The sequence below is a fragment of the Rhinolophus sinicus genome, chromosome 1, assembly GCF_057876585.1.
Source record: "Rhinolophus sinicus isolate RSI-liver-muscle chromosome 1, RSI-T2T, whole genome shotgun sequence".
Classification (NCBI taxonomy): Eukaryota; Metazoa; Chordata; class Mammalia; order Chiroptera; family Rhinolophidae; genus Rhinolophus; species Rhinolophus sinicus.
In genome coordinates, this window is record NC_142501.1 from 174,502,910 (window position 1) to 174,523,243 (window position 20,334).

The window sequence follows — 20,334 nt, forward strand, 5'->3', positions numbered from 1 at the left end:
AAATACTTATCCTGAAACTGCAGGCAAGGGTGATTGGCTAGAATCAGTTTCCTATTTTAATGTATGGGATTCACAGATCTTGAGATTGACAAGCTTTATCTCCTGTACTTCCTCACCTAACTAATAAAACTATGCATTGGCCCGTTCAGGGCTCAGTCCTTGAGGCTGCAGTCCCTCCGCCCATCTTGCACTCTTATTCTTGGCAACTGTCTTTGTTAACCCTGTGCCGCCCTCCTCTTCGAGCAGGAAGCGACAGCCAACGAAAGGTTTTTTTTTTTTTAATCACATTCGACATATTAGAGGATATTATTGCTCTTAGAGCAGTTTCACCTAAGTGGTGGGATAGAAGATGTAAAAATAGTGAGTTGAGAACTATATAGATAATGAGAGTAGAAAAATCTCTCATTATGAAAGATTGTGAAGGAGAGGAGAATTTGTTTCACTGCCGTGTCCTAGAACCTCTGGCACATTGACTGCATTGAATTAATTAGGGCAGTCTTGAGCACGTAGGCTTAGGAGGACGAGCTTGGAGGGGGGGGTAGGGGGAGAAATAGGGGAGACAAAATAGTTGATAAAGCAGAGTCCTTGTAGGAAGTAGAAAGGGCTAGATTCCCTTAGCACTGAGTGGGGACTTAGCCTTCAAGAGAAGGGCATAGCCTTATCTGAGACCGAATAAATGGTCACAAAGTGGTCAACTCTTGTTCTTATAGACTTTTTCTTTTATTATTAAAGCTTCAGGCAAACAGTAAAATAGAATAATATACATAAACACCCATATACCTACCACCTAGATTTAACAGTTGTTAGCATTTTTTTGTGCTTGTTTCATTATTTTATCTGTCATTGGCTGAAGTATAGTTACAGACATTCTAACATTTCTCTCCTAAATACTTGGGCGTACATCCCCCCTCCAACCCCCCCCCACACACACACACAAAAACACACACAAAACAATACTGTTAACAGTGAATAATTCTCTAATACCATTCCCAGTTTATATTGAAGTTCATGTGCTTTGTATCTGGCTTTGCAAACCAGGATCCCAACAAGGAACATCTACTGCCTTCAGAAGTTAGGACTCTTAGCTCTCTTGAGCGTAGTCTACTCCCCACTTTTTTAAGGATTTTAACTCACTGAAAACTATTTTCTTAGAGAAAATAGGTTTTTCTAATTGTTTCCTCCTGATGGTATTGTATTTATTTCTCTTTCACTTGTATTTCTTGTGAACTTGACTTTATACCCAAGGCACAAACAGATTCGTGGTCAGCATGAATGCTTACTACATCAAGAGGCACTTGAGTTTATCCCACTGAATGGTCGTGAGTCTGGTCACTAGCTTGAGATTGTGATGTAGAAGAGTAAGGATTTTTGATTGTTCAGGGTAGGAATTGTAAAAGGATTCCAACCCGAATGCTTTCGTTTTCATAGTGAATTAGGAGAACTAGGAAAATCAGTCAGGAAGTGTGAACATAGTGAGGCAGAATGAATTCTCATATTTGAATTCTCATAGTTGAGTGCAACAGGAATGAGAAGTCTGCATGTATGGAAAGGGAGACTCGTGTAATCGTCTTAAAATATTGAAGGATAGGCATAGTGAGAAAGGAAGAGATTGATTTTACCTTGTTACCTTAGAGCAGTTCAAGAAGTCATCCTAGAAGCTTAAAATATATATTCCTGTCAGTGCCCTAATAGGTACAACTGATCTAATGTGAACAGGCATAGAGAAGTTACTAAAATACAGATTCTGGATATGTGCGTAAAAGAGATGTCAAAAAAATAGAACTAGCTGAATAGCAATGTCTGCATTCTCTGATTTCCAGATTGCCTATCATGGTTGAAAACAAAAATTTCAAAATGAGATTTTTTTTGGTTTGTGAGATAGTTGATCAAAATTTGGCCCAAACGTCTTTTATATAGGATAAACATATAAACTGAAATGGAGCAAGATTAAGGTTAGTTGTTATAGAATAAAGCCTCATATGGAATAAATGCTCTATGTCTGCTAAAGAAATGTTTTCTTCCTAGTAGAGATTTTGATATTAAATGGGACCATTCCAATGTTATCATTTAGATTCTAAACACCTAGGCCATTAAATTCTTTTATCTTTCTATCATTGTAGGCTTCGTAATTTCTCAGGAGCAACATGAAAACACTCATCTGATATGTAGAGTATAGGTAAAAAGGAATAAGAAAGAAAAATAGGCATGTAACAAATGTGTATATACCTTTATAAATGCTAGGTATTTTGTTACTCTTTTTCATTCCAACCCAGATAATTGGAGATATTTTCAAAGTATGCTGACTTAGGGAATGTAGGTTTATATACTATATAAACAAAGTTGTTTCAATCTTAGACAGATACAGATTTCATTTAATATGGAAAAGAAGTACAGATATGCTGTATTACATATACACTTATTTAAATTATAACTAAATAACATTAGTAATACATTAAAATACTTTTTTTTTCCTCTGAAAATATTTTTAGTTCTGAGCCATCTGAAGATGAAGAGTCTCAAGGCCTTCCTACCATGGCAGGTGGAAATAATGATGATATTTCAGAATTGGAAGACTTTTCAGAATTGGAAGACCTTAAAGATGCTAAACTTCAGACCTTGAAGGAACTTTTCCCACAAAGAAGTGACAATGATTTACTTAAGGTTATACCTTTTTATAGTAATTGTAGCTGTAATGATGTTATATAAAATCTTTCCTGTATCCAGTGCTGTATTTAGTGAGTAGTCATTTTTCTAAAGATACTTTGTTTGAAGAAAATTACTAACTTTTATTTCATATAATAATTAAGGTAAATGCCAGAGATTTACTTGAGAGTCTTATTAATAGCTGAGGTTATTCATCTATGACTTGTATAATAATCTGAGTTTCCCTCAATAGCTCACATAGCTTGTGAATTTTTATACACTTGAATGGTTCTAAAATGGGGACAGTCCCCCTTCCATCTCCCATTAGAAACTCTCAAAAATGGCTGGAGGCTTTTTTTTTTCTTTAAGTGACAAAGAGTTGCTGTTGTGATTTAGTGGTGGACACTGGCTTACCATATAGTACATGTCCTTTCTAAAAGAAGTAGCAACTCCTTAGCTGCAGCAGGATATGGTATGTGATATCAATAATAGCCTATTTTTATCAGAGATTCTAATTTTTCAAATTAAGTGAAAAGGCTGGATTTTTATTTAATGTTGATCGTCAATTTAATAACTTTATTGAGATATATAGTTTAAATGTTATAAGGATCTCCTGTTTAAAGTGCATAATTTAGTGGTTTTTAGTGTATGTACGGAATTGCACAACCATAACTGTAATCTAATTTTAAAGCATTTTAATCATTCCACAAAGAACCCTTGTACTCATTAGCAATTACTCTCCCAGCCCAAGGCAACTAATAATCTCTGAATTTATGACTTGTCTATTCTGGACATTTCATATATGGGATGATATAGTAATGATCTTTTATGACCGGCTTCTTTTCATTTAGTATAAGATTTTGAGGTTTATGTTATATCAGTACTTCATTCCTTTTCATGGTGACTGATTTAAAGAAAAACAAAATACCATTCAGGGCAAACAAAACAAGTCTTGACTGAAGGTGACCTGGGCCTTCATAAGTGTTAGCTAAATGAAACTTTAGTGTTATCTTGGGTGTACATTTTCCCCTGCTAGCAGTGTTATTTGTCTCCTGGTATGATTTTTTTCTAGAATAAGAAGAAGTGTAGCCACTAGTAGCTACAGGGCCACTTACACTGCTGGAAAGAGCTTCCAACAGAATAAACTTGATGGAGTACTAAAATAGTCAAAGAAATAAGTCTCATTTTAAAAATACTTTTTAGCTTGTTGCCAATTTTTCATATAATTCAAGGGTATTTTTTTTTCCTGTGGAATTATTTATCTCTAATTTTATAATTACAATGGGAAAATAGACTTGATATGTAGAATCTGTATGTATGTTTCATTAATCGGTATCTGACACATTTGGAATGTAGCTCATCACTCACTCTAAAGCAGAGCACTCTGGAGGTCATCCTGATTTCAGGTGATCCCTATCATTTCAAGAGATTTAAAGGTGACATTCATAAATTACAAAGGCTTTTAGACCCATGTAAAATAATTCAAGAAGTTATAAAATGGAAATTTAGTTTTAGACTGTTAAGAATATGCTTTGGCTGTTTTGAAAAGGAAGAGAGGCCTACAGGATAGCTTGTGATCCAATTTAGGAAAACTAGTGAAGAGAGCACTCTCATTTGATTTGAGCCTGTTTAATACACAAAAAAGCTGATTTTTTAAAAGTGAGAACATTTAAAAATAAGTAACTAATTGGAAATAGAGGAAACTTTAGCAAGAGAAAAATATAGGGTGCTTAGTTTCTTCTGAAATCTAGTGAGTGTTACAGAATAGTATAAAAAATATATTGAAAATGTCTTTTAAGCAATATAAATATGTTCTTGAATAAGTTAAAACAATTCAGCAATAGAGTAAAAATCAAAAGAGACCTTTATCCCACTCATCTTACGAAGTATTAGATTTTTTAAAATGACTGCAGAATTAATGTATGCCAGTGTCCACCATTAAATGTCAATAAAAAGGGAATAATATAAATGTCTGTCAGTCTCCCCGTCTCTCCCCACCACCCTCCCGCCATACACACCTCAGTGCCTGGACAGGTAGAAAGTTTTTAGGGCTTCAGTGCACAATCTTGTAGTTAACAAAAACTTTGAATATACTGTATGTATTTGTTTTAGTTTTTCCTTTATAATAATGATGAGTAAATTTGATACATTTTAAGATATGCTCCGGTAAATTCACACTTTTAGATAAACCAGGCTTCCTGAAAATTTATCATGGGATTTAATGAACTTAAACTATGGCATATTTACTCATCTTATATATATTTAACATATTCTGTAATATTTTGATAACTTCATGAAATAATTTTTAAAGTGTTGTTTTAAAAACATTAACCTTTTTTCATTCTGTTAGTTGATTGAATCAACCAGCACAATGGATGGAGCAATTGCTGCTGCCTTGCTGATGTTTGGTGATGCAGGTATGCCTGACTTAGTTTCAACCCGTGTTAATTTATTAGTTATATAATAATATCTTTTCATTTTTAATATTGCTCTACAATTTACCATGTTCCTTTATGGATTTTTTTTCCCATCATGAATTCTTATAGGAACCTTAAGAGGTATTAGGAACTTCAGGATTTTTTAGATGAAGAAACTGAATCTTAACACATGGTTTGTGGGAAATGAGTAAACTCGTCATATCGCCTCTAGTTGGAACCGGCAAAAATTTTGCAAAGTAAATAAATATAGACCTCTTTTTAAATTAAAACACTGAAAGTTTCATAGAAAAATATCAAATAGATCGAAAGATATGAATATTTTACAGAAAGTCTAATTTTGGCGAGAAAATGTCAAAAAAGCCCCGCGTTACAACGCGATTTGGCGGGAAAATGCCCGCTTACAAAGTGTTAAGGTTTAAGTGACTTACCAGAGCTCATACTGTTAATTTGAAAACCCAATTTTCTATGTTGATTTCCACCCCCTCCTCCAGACAAAGGAGGGGACAGCATTTCATTGGTAATTTTGCTTCTTTTCCACAGATCAAATCTCCTAACAGTGAAGTTTTGGAAGATATACTTTTTTCCTTAAGTGTCCTTTCTAATTGCATTGTGGTTTTATTTACAGATCTACAAATCTGAGTCAGTAGGAATATAATGTCTTGTGGAAAGTCCTAGCTGGTAATCAGCGTTCCTTCATTTAGTAACTGTTTATGCTCTTTTCCAGACTTGGGAAACAAAATAAATGCATTTGAAGGAGTTTGTAATATAAAAGCACCTCCAAGTTTTTTGGAAATGCTATCTTGATTTTTTTAAAACTTGTACATACCAAACAAGTAGAAATAACCTGTAATCCCATTACCAAAAAGTTATTTAAGGAATGAAAACAAACCCATACTCTATTAGCCACTTTTAAATTTGCTTTGTATCATTCTCAACTTTTCCTGTGCTTATATAAACCATTGTACAACACATAGGTTACAAAATGTAATTATATTATTGGTTTACATTTTTCAAATTAAATTTATTTGGGTAACATTGGTAAATAACATTATATGTTTCAAGTGTACATTTCTATTAATACATCATTTGTATAACTGCAATGTGTGCTCACCACGTAAAGTCTAGTCTCCGTCTGTCACCATATCGTTGACTCCCTTTACCTCTTCTCCCCCCACCTCCTGCTTTGCTAGCCACCATACTGTTATGGTGTCTATGAGTTTGTTTTGTTACTTTGTTTTATATCCCACATCTGAGTGAAATCATATGGTTCATGTCCTTTTCCGTCTGATTTCACTTAGTATGATACTCTCAAGATCCATTCATGTTGTCAGAAATGACAATATTAACCTTTTCATGGCCCAGTAGTATTCCATTGTATATATGTACCACATCTTTGCCAGTTATCCATTGAAGGACACTTGGGTTTTTCCATGTCTTGGCCACTGTGTGTGAATAATGCTGCAGTGAACATAAGTCTTTACAAAAATGTTTTTAAATTTTTTTGGTAGATAGTCAGAAGATGGATTGCTGGGTCATAGGGTAGCTGTTAATTTTTTGAGGAACCTCCATATTGTTTTCCATAGTGACTATACTAATTTACATTCCCACCAGCAGTATACGAGGGTTCCCTTTTCTCTAACCTTTTCAACACTTGTTATTTCTTGTTGTTAATAGCCATTTTAACAGGTGTGAGGTTGTATCTCATTGTGGTTTTGATGTGCATTTCCCTTATAACTAGTAAATTTGAGTATCTTTACATATATCTATTGGCCATTTGTAGTCTTCTTGGGAAAATAGTTCAACTCTGCCCATTTTATAATAGGATTTTGTTGTTGTTTAATTGCATAAGTTCTTTATATATTTTGGTCATTAACCCCTTATTGAAGGTGTCATTTGCAAATGTCTGCTCCCATTTGGTTGGTTCCCTTTTTGATTTGTTGGTTTCTCTTTCTTGCTGTGCAGAAGTATTCTTGACACCAGTCCCGTTTATTTATTTTTGTTTTTACTTCCCTTGCTTTTTGGGTCAAGTTCACAAAAACCTCTCTGGGACCAAGGTCCTTAGGGTCCTTAAGGTCCTTAAGGTTAGTAGTACCTATGTTTTTTTCTGTGTATTTTATTTTTTCAGGTCTTATATTTAATTCTTTAATTCGTTATGAGTTAACTTTTGTATATGGTGTTAGAAATCTAGTTTCATTCTTTTGCACATGGCTTTCCAATTTTCTCACCATTTGAAGAGCCTCTCCTTTCTTCATTGTCTGTGTCTATCTGTCAATACCATGCTGTTTTGATTATTGTAGCTGTGTAGTATAATTTGAAATCAGGGAGTGTAATACCTCCGTCTTTGTTCTTTTTTATCAGGATTGCTTTGGCTACTCATGGTCTTTTGTGGTTCCATACAGATTTAATGGGTTTTTTGTTTTATTTCTTTGAAAAGGGCCATTGGGATTTTGACGGGGATTGCATTAAATCTGTATATTACTTTAGGTAATATGAGCATTTTAACTATGTTGATTCTTCTAATCGATGAACACAGAATATCTTTCCGTTTCTTTGTATTGTCTTTAATGTCCTTCAACCATGTCTTGTAGTTTTCAGTGTATAGGTCCTTCATTTCTTTTCTGATATTTTATTGTTAGTATATCGGAATGCAATGGGTTTTTGTACATTGATTTTTTTTTCCTCCTGCAGCTTTATTGTGTTTGTTTATTGTTTCTCGTAGTCTTTTGGTGGAGTTAGGGTTTTCTGTATAAAGAATCATGTAATCTGCAAAAAGTGACAGTTTTACTTTTCCATAGCCAATTTGTATGCCTTTTCTTTCTTTCTCTTGCATGATTGTTTTGGCTAGGAATTCTAATACTGTGTTGAATAACAGTGGTGAAAGTAGGTATTGTCTTGTTACTGTTCTTACAGGAAAAGCTTTCAGTTTTTCTCCATTGAGTATGATAGTAGCTGAGGGTTTGTTATATATAGCCTTTATTATGTTTAGGTACTTTTCTTCTATACTCATTTTATTCAGTGTTTTAATCCTAAATGGATGTTGTATCTTGTCAAATGCTTTTTGGGAGGTTTTGATGACTATTTTAATTTCCTCACTGTTGGTTTGTCTATTTAGGTTTTCCAGTTTTTCGTGATTCAGTCTAGGAAGAATATTTCTAAGAATTTGTCCGTCCTAGGTTATCGAATTTTGTGGCATGTAGCCTTTCATGAGTATTCTTGTATAGTTCTTTATTTCTGTGGTGTCTATTGTAACTTCTCCTTTTCATTTCTGATTTTATTTGAGTCTTTTTTGTCTTTAATGAGTGTAGCAAAAGGTTTGTCAATTTTATTCATGTTTTCAAAACACAGCTCTGTTTCATTAATTTTTTTTCTATTGTCTTTTTTGTTCTCTATTTCATTTAATTCTGCTGACTTTGGGCTTGGTTTGTTGTTTTTCAAATTCTTTACAGTGAAATGTTAGATTGGTAGTTTGAGGGGTTTTTGATTTTTTGAGGTAGTCCTGTAATATTATAAAATTTCCTCTTAATACTGCTCTTGTGGCATCCCACAAATTTTGGCAAGTCGTATTGTCGTTCTCATTTGTCTCTATGTATGTTTTGATCTTTTATTTCTTTTTGACCCAGTAGTTCTTCAGTAGCATATTGTTTAAACTACATGTATTTGGTTTTCCAGCTTTCTTTTTCCAGTTAATTTTCAGTTTCATACCATTGTGGTTGGAGATTATGCTTGGTATGATTTAAATTTAAATTTATTGAGACGAGTTTTGTGCCCTAACATATGACCTGTCCTTGAGAATGTTCCATGTACACTACAGAAGAATGATTCTGAATATTCTGTTGTTTGCACTGGAGAAGAATGTATATTCTGTTGTTTGGGGGTGGAAAGCTCTGTAAATACCGATTCTGTCCATTTGATCTAAAATGCATTTAAGGGCGATATTTCCTTACTGATTTTCTGTTTGGATGATCAGTCCATTACCATCAAAGGGGCATTTAGGTCCCCGACTTTAATTGTGATTTTGTCAGTTTCTCCCTTTAGATATGTTAGTAATTGCTTTTTATATTTTGGTACTCCTTGGTTGAGTACATATATAGATAGTTAAGTGTTATGTCTTCTTGATGCATTGTCTCTTTTATCATTGTAAATTGTCCATTTTTGTCTCGTTATGTTTTTTATATTGGAAAGTATTTTGTCAGATAAAAGTACAGCTACACCCACTTTTCTCTGGATGCCATTTGCTTGGAGTATCATCTTCCACCCCTTCACTTTGGATCTTTGTCTTTGTAGCTGAGATGGGTCTCCTGAAGGCAGCAACATATAATTGGGTCTTGTTTTTTAATCCATCCTGCTACTTTGTGTCTTTTAATTGATGAATTCAGTCCATCTATATTTAGGGTGATTGTTGATTTATGGGGACTTCCTATAACTTATCTTTTGTTTTCTGGTTGCTCTGTGTCTCTGTTTTTTCTTTTGTGTTTCTGTCTGTTATATTAGTTTGGTGGTATTCTATGATTTTTTTCTCCATTTCTCTCTCTTTCTTTTTGTTGATATTATGTGTCTCAGTTCTAGATTTTTGTTTTGTGGTTACCAAAAGGTTTTTTCAAAAAAAGTTTCAAATGTACACTAATCCTTTTTCTTTTAATTCCATCTTATGTCCTTCACCTGTACAAGTTCAGACCTTTTCCCCCTCCCACTTTATGGTTTTGGTGTCACAAATTATCCCTTTTTTGCTGTGCATTCATTTCCAAATTGCAGAAGCTATAGTCTTTTTATTTAAAGCTTTTACCCCCTTCAACCTTTATATTTACGTGTTTAATACCTTACTCTGAATAAGAGTTGCAATTTCCTTCTTCTGTCATCATCTTACAGTTGTGTATCCTTTTATTTTTTTTGTTTTAGTTAGAAGAGCTCCTTTTACCATTTCTTGTAATGCAGGTCGTGTGGTGGTAAATTCCGTCAGCTTTCGTTGGTCTGGAAAAGCCTATTCATCATATCGAAAGGATAACTTTGCTGGATATGTTATTCTTGGTTGGTGATTATTCTTTTTCAGTATTTTAAATATTTGATTCCACTCTCTCATAGCTTCTAGGGTTGCTACTGAAAAAATTTGATGAACCTAAAGGGTTTTGTTTTTTTGGGTTACAGCCTTCTTTTCCTTGGCTACCTTGAGAATTCTTTCTTTGTCATTAATTTTTGAGAGCTTTAATGTAACGCGCCTTAGAGAAAGTCTTTTTGCATTGGGATAATTAGGTGTTCTGTCCGCTTCTTGGTTTTGAGGGTCCAGTCTTTCCCTAGGTTTGGGAGGTTCTCATCTGTTACTTGTTTTAGTAGGCTATCGGTTTCCTTCTCCTTCTGGTATACCCATTATTTTAATACTGGTGTTTCTAGTGGAGTCAGATAGTTATCATAGAATTCTTTAATTTTTTTTTTTTTTAGAAAACTCAAGTTTCTTCTTCTACTTGAATCATTTCTATATTTCTGTCTTCAAGATCATAAATTCTCTCTTCCATTCATTCTGCTGTATTTCCTAAGCTCTTTAATTTATTTTTCAGCTCATTAATTGAGTTCTTCAGCTCCAGACTTGCTGTTGGGTCCTTTTTTATAGTTTCAGTATTTTTGGTAAGGTGCTTCTTTTGTGTATTGATTTTTATTCCTGAGCTCATTGAACTGCTGTTCTGAGTTTTCCTGTATCTCATTGAGTTTTTCAGAACTACAATCTTGAATTCTCTGTCATTTAAATCACAGTCTTCCATATCTTTGAGTTTATTTTCTGGAGATTTTTAATTTTCTTTCTGAACTACCTTGTTAACCTTGGTTGTTCATGGTATTTGATGGATTATTTCTCTGCCTGGGCATTTGAGGCATTGAAATATTTTTTAAGTACTTGTTGCTTTTAACCATTTTGCAGGTTGATAATTAGAGGTCTTTCTTTGTTTTCCAGTAGATGGCCTTATAGCGCAAGTTTTTGTTTTACCTGCACTACTGGGAGTTCTGGGATCACTGTGGGCCAGTGTCCCTTTGCCTGTGGAAAATGCCCCATATTCCCCAACGAGGTGGCATCCCCTTCATGACTGGGTCAATCCCTTTGGTTTCGGGGCACCTCTTATGTGGTGGTGATGTGTGGCAGGCAGCCTTGAATTCCCAGTACTGCTTAACTGTAACCAGAAGGCACCAGCCTCGTCTCATTATCTGAAGTATCCCAGCTGCGTCTACCAGGGTTCTCCGTGACTGGTAAGGGAGGGGTGGGTGGGGGTGGGTAGGGTTGTGGGGGACTGGTTTGTGCATCTTTGGGTTTGTTTTTTCCACTGGATTTAGCCACAATGAGTATGGGCTACACTGGCTGGAATGTTGCTTCTGCCCCTTCACTACCATGTTTTCCCAAAAGCAAGACCAGGTCTTATATTAATTTTTGCTCCAAATGACACATTAGTGCTTATATTTAGGGGATGATCCTAAAAAATCATGCGCGGGCTTATTTTCCAGTTAGGTCTTATTTTCTGGGAAACGTGGTACCTGCTTCCTTTGCTGCCATGCCTGCTGGAGCTGAGTGGGCTACAGGAGGGTGAGGAGGGGAAGGAGGGAACGTATTGGCATGTCTGTATCACTGTTTTTTTTTCCCCCTGGTGATGCTGGCTGTTTCACACCAGGTGCCACCACCCTCTACTGTTTCTCCCCTCGTTCCTGGGCTCAGAGTCAGTGTGTACCAGCCACACAGGCTAGAATGCTGCCTCCGCCCCTTCGGTCTGCGACTGCAGGGTTGCAACCCGACCCTCCACAGTTACTGCTTTCCTTGGGGCTGTAGCCAACACTGGACTGCATCTGTGGCTCCCATCTCTGTCCTCCCTGCCTTTCCCCTGCCTCCTCTCCCCCACTCGCCCCATATGCCCACCTTCCAATGTCTGAATGTGCACATCTGTCACATTGTTGTCCAACTTATAACTTTAAGGGGAGAGAGATCAAGAGGTTTTTCTCACTCTTCCATGATGCAGATACCATTCCTGATTTGCATTTTAAAAAATGATTTGATGATTTATCATGGATAACTCATCAGTACAAGAGATTTATCTAATTAAAAAAAATGGCTCCATAATATTCTTCTGAACAGACGAGAGGATTAGTTTATTAACTATTTCTCTATTAGCTAGCATTTGTGTTTCCATTATTTTGTTATTTTAGTACTAAAGTAAATAGCCTTAGAAGTAAATGTTTATATCAGTATATCTTTACCCTAAATTTTAAACCAGGATGTTGAATCATGGGGTAGGCACATTTATAATTTTACATGTATTTATACTTCCATGTTACATTTTTAAAGCTTGTGCCAATTCTTTCATCAGTCGTGTGTGAATAAATGCCCATTTCTCTAAGTGGATTTTTTCAGCTTTTAAAATTGTTTTGAAACTTAAAAATATACCAAAATAGAAAATATATAATGTTCTCCCATGGACCTGTGATCCCTCTAAAAATTATCTACCTCATTTTTTGCCTCCACAAAGTATATTGTATTGGCGTGGATTCCAAAGTTGGTATTATTTCGTCCATATGAAATATTTCAAATCTTTAATTTGCTCTAATTTGAGCAAGGGAATGGTATTTTGTTGTGTGGGTGCTGCCTACACAGAATGCTACTAGCTGTGTGGCTTTGGGCATTGTTGCCTACTCTTATGTGCCTCTGTTTCCTTAGCACTAATATAGTATAATAATAGGACTGAACTCATAAGTTGTTGAAAAGCAGTAATAAAGTCATTGTAAATCTCTTACTATAACATGTGGCACATAGTAAGTACGTAGTAAATGGTAGCAGTCACTTGTTCTTAAGGCCATCTAATGACAGAAAATGGTATAGGAAAAGGTTGACTGTCTTCCTAATTAGTGTAGTCTAGCACTAACTGTAAAAGTTCCTAAAAATACTAGTTTTACTAAACATCTTTTGAATTGTAAAACAGTTTGGGAAATTTTACATAATCTTTCTTGTTCTCATAGTATCTGAATATTCCATAATCTTTCCATTGAAATATTTGTAGAATAACTTTATCCCACAGTAGTGTCTAATCTTTTTTCTCTGGAATAATTTATGTCATTCAACTTATTAACTGGAAAAATGTTTATTGTGCACTTACTACCAGGTGCCAGATGCTATTTTAGGTACTGAGGAGGCACAAAGAAACAAGATAGGCAAAACCCCTGCTCTCATGGAGTTTAGAGTTCTCATTAAATTTGAACTTCACTTGAGTTTTTTTCTTCTCATTCTGTACTATACTTTGATATTCTTTTTTTAAAAAAAAAAATGTTGTCAAGTGGCAAGTTACAAGGAAAGAAGAAATCAGGGTTTTCTTGTTTTTTAAGTAAATGTCCATGCTTCATCTTGGAATGGACTGGACAATCATAGCAGTCATCTTCATCTTTAGTACTGTCCACTTTTGAAGTAATATATAGAATGGTGGTTTTGTCTCACAACAGTAAGATACAATATCATTAGGACGGGAAACTATTTTGGATATATATTAGGACAATTTTCAATAACAGACCTTTCTAAGTACCTGTAAGAGATCTTGGACAGTTCCACAAATCATGATGTTTGACATTGGTTTTAACCACAAATTAATCTTTTATAGACAGTATCATCTTGCATATTAAACAAAGGGTAGCTTTTATGTATTGCTATCTGGAAGTTTTTATTTATGAATACTAAGTTATAAAAAAGTAACATCCAAAGTTTTTACCCTGTTTTAAAATGTAAAAATGTGAATTTATTGATGTTGTCAGTAGTCTCTAGCTTTTTTTTCCATTTCTCTGTATGTGTAAGAATAGGCAAAAAATTTTTATATGCGTATGAACCTATTATATCTGCTGTATGGTAACTTTTCCATTTATTAGACATCTTCCCATCTTACTATAAAAGTCTGCCTCTTTTTTTTTTTTTTTAATTTATTGGGGTGACAATTGTTAGTAAAATTACGTAGATTTCAGGTGTACAATTCTGTATTACATCATCTATAAATCCCATTGTGTGTTCACCACCCAGAGTCAGTTCTCCTTCCATCACCATATATTTGAAAAGTCGGCCTCTTTTATACAGTGGTATTTATGTGTGTATCCTAATTTGTATAATAGCTTGGGCATGTAGACGTTTTGGTTACATTTTTGTATGTATGCCTAAGCAAACATTTCTATCCATTCTGTGGAATAAATTCCTAGAGAAGGAATTGTTGCATTAAGAGATATACACATCTAAAATTCTGAGATGTGTTATCCAGAGAGCCTATTGCAATTCATAGTGTTCAAAAGTACTTATTTACACACAGTCAATTTACTATTTTTAATCTTAGGATGAAAAATGTATTTTATTGTTATTTTTTTTCACCTGTCTTGAATTATTAGTTGAACATCTTATTTTTTGTTTCTGTTAAACTGCCTATTTGTGTTCTCGGTCCATATTTTCTTTTTGCAGTTTCATGTTTCAGCTTTTATTTTCAAATGTTGAATTTACGTGGAATTTACCTTTATCTGGAGTATGTGGTAATATTTTTTTTCCCCTTTGAATTGATGATGGGTGTTCTCAATAAAAGATGATAATTTATAAAACACAGAATTTGGAAGTGATATTTAGTGTAGAAAAGTTTTAATTAATAATTATAAATGGAATAGGTTTAGAGATAGATAACTAAGCATTGTGTGCTGTTTGTAGCCTTTTGTACTAAAATGTTAGTTTTGCATTTTCTCCCACATATAATTGCAAATTTTTGCCTTTAGCCATTTTATATATATGTAAGATTTGATGTCCTAATGTTAACCAAAAAAAAAAAAAAAAAAAAAAAAATGTATAGACACATATTTAAGGCTGAAGAATTCTTTGACAAAACAAAGCTCTTGCTCTTTTAGGAAAAATACATGTCTAGGTGACATGGAATAAATTATCTAGTTTGAAGGTTTTTTTCAGACTTAGTGTATTACTAATAGTGCTCACTTAACCCCAGCAAATATATGGGTAATGATAGGGTGGTGGTTATATTTTCCACCTTTTAAAGTAGATGCATAGTGCACATTTACTGTGAAGTAAATTGAGAGAAAAAATAACAATCGTTCATACTGACATGTAATTACTATACTTTAAAAGGCCAATGGCATTCAGTTACTGTGTTATAACCATATTATGAAAATTTCAGGCTTACAACTTAAAAGCTGTCATGTTTGTTTTTATTTTGAATATAGTATTTCTATAAGTTATTTCTAACTGCATAGTGTACTGATATAATTAATACTGAAATCTGAAACCTGCGTAAGCTTTAGCAGACACTTTCCTATTAGCGCAAGGATATGTCTAAGGACTTTGCTCTCTGAAAGTAGAAGTATTTAAGAAATAGATAAATGTATACAAAGTATAAATATGTATTATAGCTTCTTAAAATCATATAGATTGAGTTGTTTTCTTTCAGTCTTAGCAGAATATGCAAATTTTCTATTACTGTAGATTCGTATGTTATACTCATAAGTTTAAAAGCATTAATTGCTTGAGCTATCTATATTTCAGTTTCTCCTCATTTGTTAAATGAGAATATTACCTACTTTGTAGGTTTGTTTTGGACAGGAAATGAAACCACAGTTTATAAAACCCCCCTTTAAAGCCTGGTACAGTAAACAATTACTGGTGTCAGTGATGCTATTTAGATAAGCCACACTGGTGGGACTCACCCCTTTTTCACCACTGAACACTCAGTCACTGGGGAGAGCCCTTTCTTTTCAATATTGCTCTGAAAAATTACTCATCAATTTAGTGTTGTACATTTTTAGCATTCAATGTGGTTGTTGACAAATAACACTATTCTAGTGATTACTGCTTTTGAAAGACTAAAAAATCTCTGTTCACTTTTCCTTCAATTCTGTTGACGTTTATTGAGTACACATGACATGAAGAAATAACATTGAGCTTTATGTCAAGAGAACTATGCATATGTAGTCATTATAATAACACTTTTGCTCTTGCTTTGCATTAATGATTCTTACACAACCTGTGCAAACTTTGTGCTCTATTTTAGAAGGTGGTGGACCCAGAAAAAGAAAATTATCTTCTTCTTCAGAGCCATATGAAGAAGATGAATTTAATGATGATCAATCCATGAAAAAGAAAAGACTGGATCATGTAAGTTATATTTGAATTGCAGTATTAAAATTAGCTACGTAAGCACAGAATTTGTTGAGTGTGTGGATATCAGACCTGAAAATTCACCCTAAATGAATCTTCTTTCTTCTCTCTCACAACCAAGTCAGAAAATCTGTCTGCATTTCATTTGTGACTGTTTTTGTTTTTAATATATCCAGTATTAATTGCTTATCTGAGTTACAAAATTAATTTTCAAAATATTCTAGTGATATATAAATATACTTTAAAATTATATTTTATTTCATGAAAATTACATATACATATGGTTATACAACACTTAGGAAAAACAGCTGTTATCACCAGCAGCACCATTTCCTCTTCCCCAGTGGCAACTACTTATAACTCCTCTGGATGACTCCTTTGTTACTTAACTGGTTATATAAAAATAATAGTAGTTATGCTTTTATTGGGTTACTCTAGTTTTCCATTAACTTTTACTTTATGGCTAGAACTACTAAGAGGCCTCCCAGTGAAACCAGTCACAGATCTCCCTGTCTTTGCATTCAGACAACACAATTTCTTCTTGGTAATGAAAATAAATCACCACAACTAACAAAGTCACCTCTTTCTTTGCCTATGACTTAGTGGTGTAAGAAGCCCAAAATAGCCAGGTGGCAATCTCTCCTGTAATTTAATGGGACAATTGTTACGTCCCTACATGGAAGCGTTCTTCCCTTGGGAACGAATACTGAAGGGAAGTAAAAATCCTGTGAGTGGGTTTTTAGGCATCAGGAACAGCTGTAGTGTAAGAGAGTAGGCCCACATTTTAGTTTACAGACCTGTGTGTAATGGCTGTGGGAGAAATAGCATCATATTGATGGCTGATCCAAAGCATTTACCGTGCTTGTAGTACATCTTGTTGGACAACATAGCAGGGTGTTATCTACAAGTTCACATTCTGGACTTTCACTAAGTGATACTACTGTGTGTAAACCAGTTGCTTCTAGGTGTTGAGGAGCATGGTAAAATCAGTGAGCTCCTTGGACATGAATCTATTGATGCCCTCGTCTTCCAGTGAAATTAGCTACCTGGTCAGACATGGCTGTGTCACAGTGTACTGTGACTGTGAATCAGGCTTTCCATATATGATGTATTAATTTCCTAGGGCTGCTCTAACAAAGTACCGCTACCTGGGTGGCTTAAACAACAGAAACATCTCACAGTTCTGGAGGCTAGAAGTTCAAGATAAAGGTGTCAGAAGGTTGGTTCCTTCTGAGGGCTGTTGCACCTCTCTCTGCTAGATTCTGGTAGTTTGCTGGCAACTTCAGCATTCCTTGGCTTTTAGATCTCTGTCTTCATCTTCACATTGCCTGCTCCCTGTCTTTCTCCAAATTTCTCCTTTTATAAGGACACCAGTCATTAGACTAGGGCTCACCCTAATGACTTCATTTTTACTTGATAGTCAAGGTAGTATGACTCTGAGGTACTGGGCATTATTCATCATATGTATTTTGGAGGGACAAATCAACCCATAACTGATAGGTAAATTCAGGCTCAGAGCAAGTTTCTATTACAGTCTCTTCCATGATGAAAGGGGTCCAAAGTAATCAACTTCCCATAGACAGCTGACTGAATCTTCCAAGGAATGGTGCTGTCATGGGAACTCATTGGCCTCTGCTCTTGGCAGGTTGAATATTCAATAGTAACAATAGACAGATAAAATCCTGGTGTTGGAAAGTCTTATCGTGTTGATCTGCATGCATAGCCTCAATCCCTGTTTCAGTGACCATTTGTATATATATAGACCCATTGAGCAAGCATCCCAGTGGCTATGATCTTATTCGTGTTCACAGAATGGATCTTGCCCACCTGATTATTAAAAATCTCCTCTACGGTAGATGCCCTTTGCTGAACATTCCTGTAGAACACTGTAATCCTTGCATTCTGTTCTCAGAAAACCTGAGAAATTCAACAATTCACCTCTTCCCCAGACTCTGGTCACTGATCTTCCACTCTTGTTCTTCTCCTTAGCTAGTGTCCATGTTACATCATTGATCTGTACCTCTGGCCATCTCATTCTAAACAACAGATATACTGCCCTAAGTTGTGCACAGGGCTACACTCTTAAATGGGGTTATATCATAGCAGTTGCTCACTTCACTTTCAGCTTTTTCTAACAGTTATGTAAACTCTTTGAAAACAAAGTTCACAATTTTCTCCTTTATCTGATCCTAAATAATTCCCCAAAGTGCCATAGATGCTGGTTGAAGGAGGGGCAGCAGCAAAGCAGAAGTAGGTACTATGGGAATCTGACAATTATTTGTACCTTATTATTTGTACTTGTAACTTATTTGTACCTTCTGAACCAGCTCAAGTCCAGTCTAAAATACACCATTTCCATTTCCTGCTGTTCATGCTCAGTTTTAGAATTGGTAGATCATATACCCAGAACACATAACAGCTCAAGTCTGATGGTCACTTAATATCTCGTGGTCAACCATTGTGCTCCTATGAGGACCCCCTATCAAGCCAACAATTGTTTCACAAAAAGAGATCAGTCCGCTCTGTTTTAAAAATGTGTATTGTTCCAATGCAGTAAATATGTTAGAGAGTATTTACTAGAGTAAATATGTTAGAGAGTAAATACATAGAGTAAATATGTTAGAGAACAGTTTGAGTATAACCTGAATTTTGCATTGTCTCTGCAATTTTTGTCCATGACAAATACTAGATGAATACAGAAAACTACACCCAGCTGAACTGGACCACATAGGAATACATAAAATGCACGTACCTTAAAACATCTACTGGCTGCTTCATTTCACCATACTTGTTATCCCACAAAGTTGTCTTTTACTGTTCTTTCACATCTGTGAACTTTACTATTTGAAAAAAGCACTCACTTAGCATCCCAAACATATCTAAGCATTCTGGTTCAAAAATACCACGCAGTGCATACAAAAGGAAGGTTTAAAGGTTGAGGAGAAGCTTGAAGCAAATGTTTGGGAAGAAATGAGAACATGTGATATATATATATATATATATATGTACACACACACACACACACACACACACACACACACACATACATATATATATATATATATACCCTGAGCAATGGGCATAAAGGAATCTGCGTTGTCCCCAAAATAGAAGTATATAGGTGGACCATCTTCATATGCTGTGACGTCACTAAGAACAGGTATAAAGAAATAGGAGAAAGTGAAAGGTGGTTGGTTGAGCATTTGGATTAAAGACCAAAGAGTGAAAAAATCAGGAACGACCTTTTTCGCATGGATCTTTCTATACAAAGAGCTGAAATGGAAATCACTGTATCCTTCACGAGGAGCTCCTTTTAGTGGTAGCTTTGGTCTTTTCAAACTGCTACAAATTCATCAGCCATCAACTGGCAAACAAAGCCATGCTTGCAGATGGGAAAGCTGCAAAAAATAATTTCCCATTGGTGATACAGAAGTAAACTGAGGAGATGGTGATACATTGAATTAAATTTTCAGTTTTGAAACGTGTCTGTTGTGAATACATGCCTCAAAGGATCCAAATGTGAAAGACAGTAAACACTGTAGGATTTAAGGCTTTGAAATGTAGTATTACTGTGATGTTCCATCCCAGTGCCTGGTACAGACTTGGAGCTGAAGTCCGTAGTAGTTTATCACTTACCAAACTGAGCCTTTTAAAAGAAATAGCTAAAATCAGCCCTGGAGTTCACTACAGGTATAGAAAAATTGGATGGACTGCCCAAATCTGCATTAATATTTTTACTTAATTCTTCCCTGTTATGGAGCAGTATTACAAAAACAAAATTCCAAAATGAAAACACTTAACCTTTAAAATTCGTATAATACATCAAGCCCATCCCTCTACAAAAGCTGAACGCAACCCAAAACTTTTTTTTTCTTTTTCCTTCTTTTTGCCTCCAAAAACTACCTCTCTGATGCAGCTCCTTGATAAAAGAGTGATAACGTTCATGGCTTGCTATTTAAAGTGAACATTTAAGATGCTAATTACTGTTATTGAAGGTGAGAAGGCAGATATGGTTATGGAATTTTGGAAGATTTCACATCAGAATGGCCATTGCTACCATTGTAGAAGCCTGTAGTGAGTGATGCAAGAGTGTTACATGCTGTGTGGTGGAAA

General features: G+C 35.0%; 1 protein-coding gene across 2 annotated transcripts in view; it reads left to right on the forward strand.

Moving 5' to 3' along the window:
- The window catches only part of SMARCAD1 (SNF2 related chromatin remodeling ATPase with DExD box 1), an 86,059-nt gene that overhangs the window by 24,198 nt on the left and 41,527 nt on the right, over positions 1-20,334 (forward strand). For both annotated transcript variants that reach the window (XM_019741131.3, XM_019741130.3), the window contains exons 4-6: positions 2,490-2,661; positions 4,994-5,060; positions 16,115-16,218. In XM_019741131.3, the coding sequence (XP_019596690.3) occupies positions 2,490-2,661; positions 4,994-5,060; positions 16,115-16,218 (343 nt within the window). The remainder of the gene's footprint in view (positions 1-2,489; positions 2,662-4,993; positions 5,061-16,114; positions 16,219-20,334) is intronic.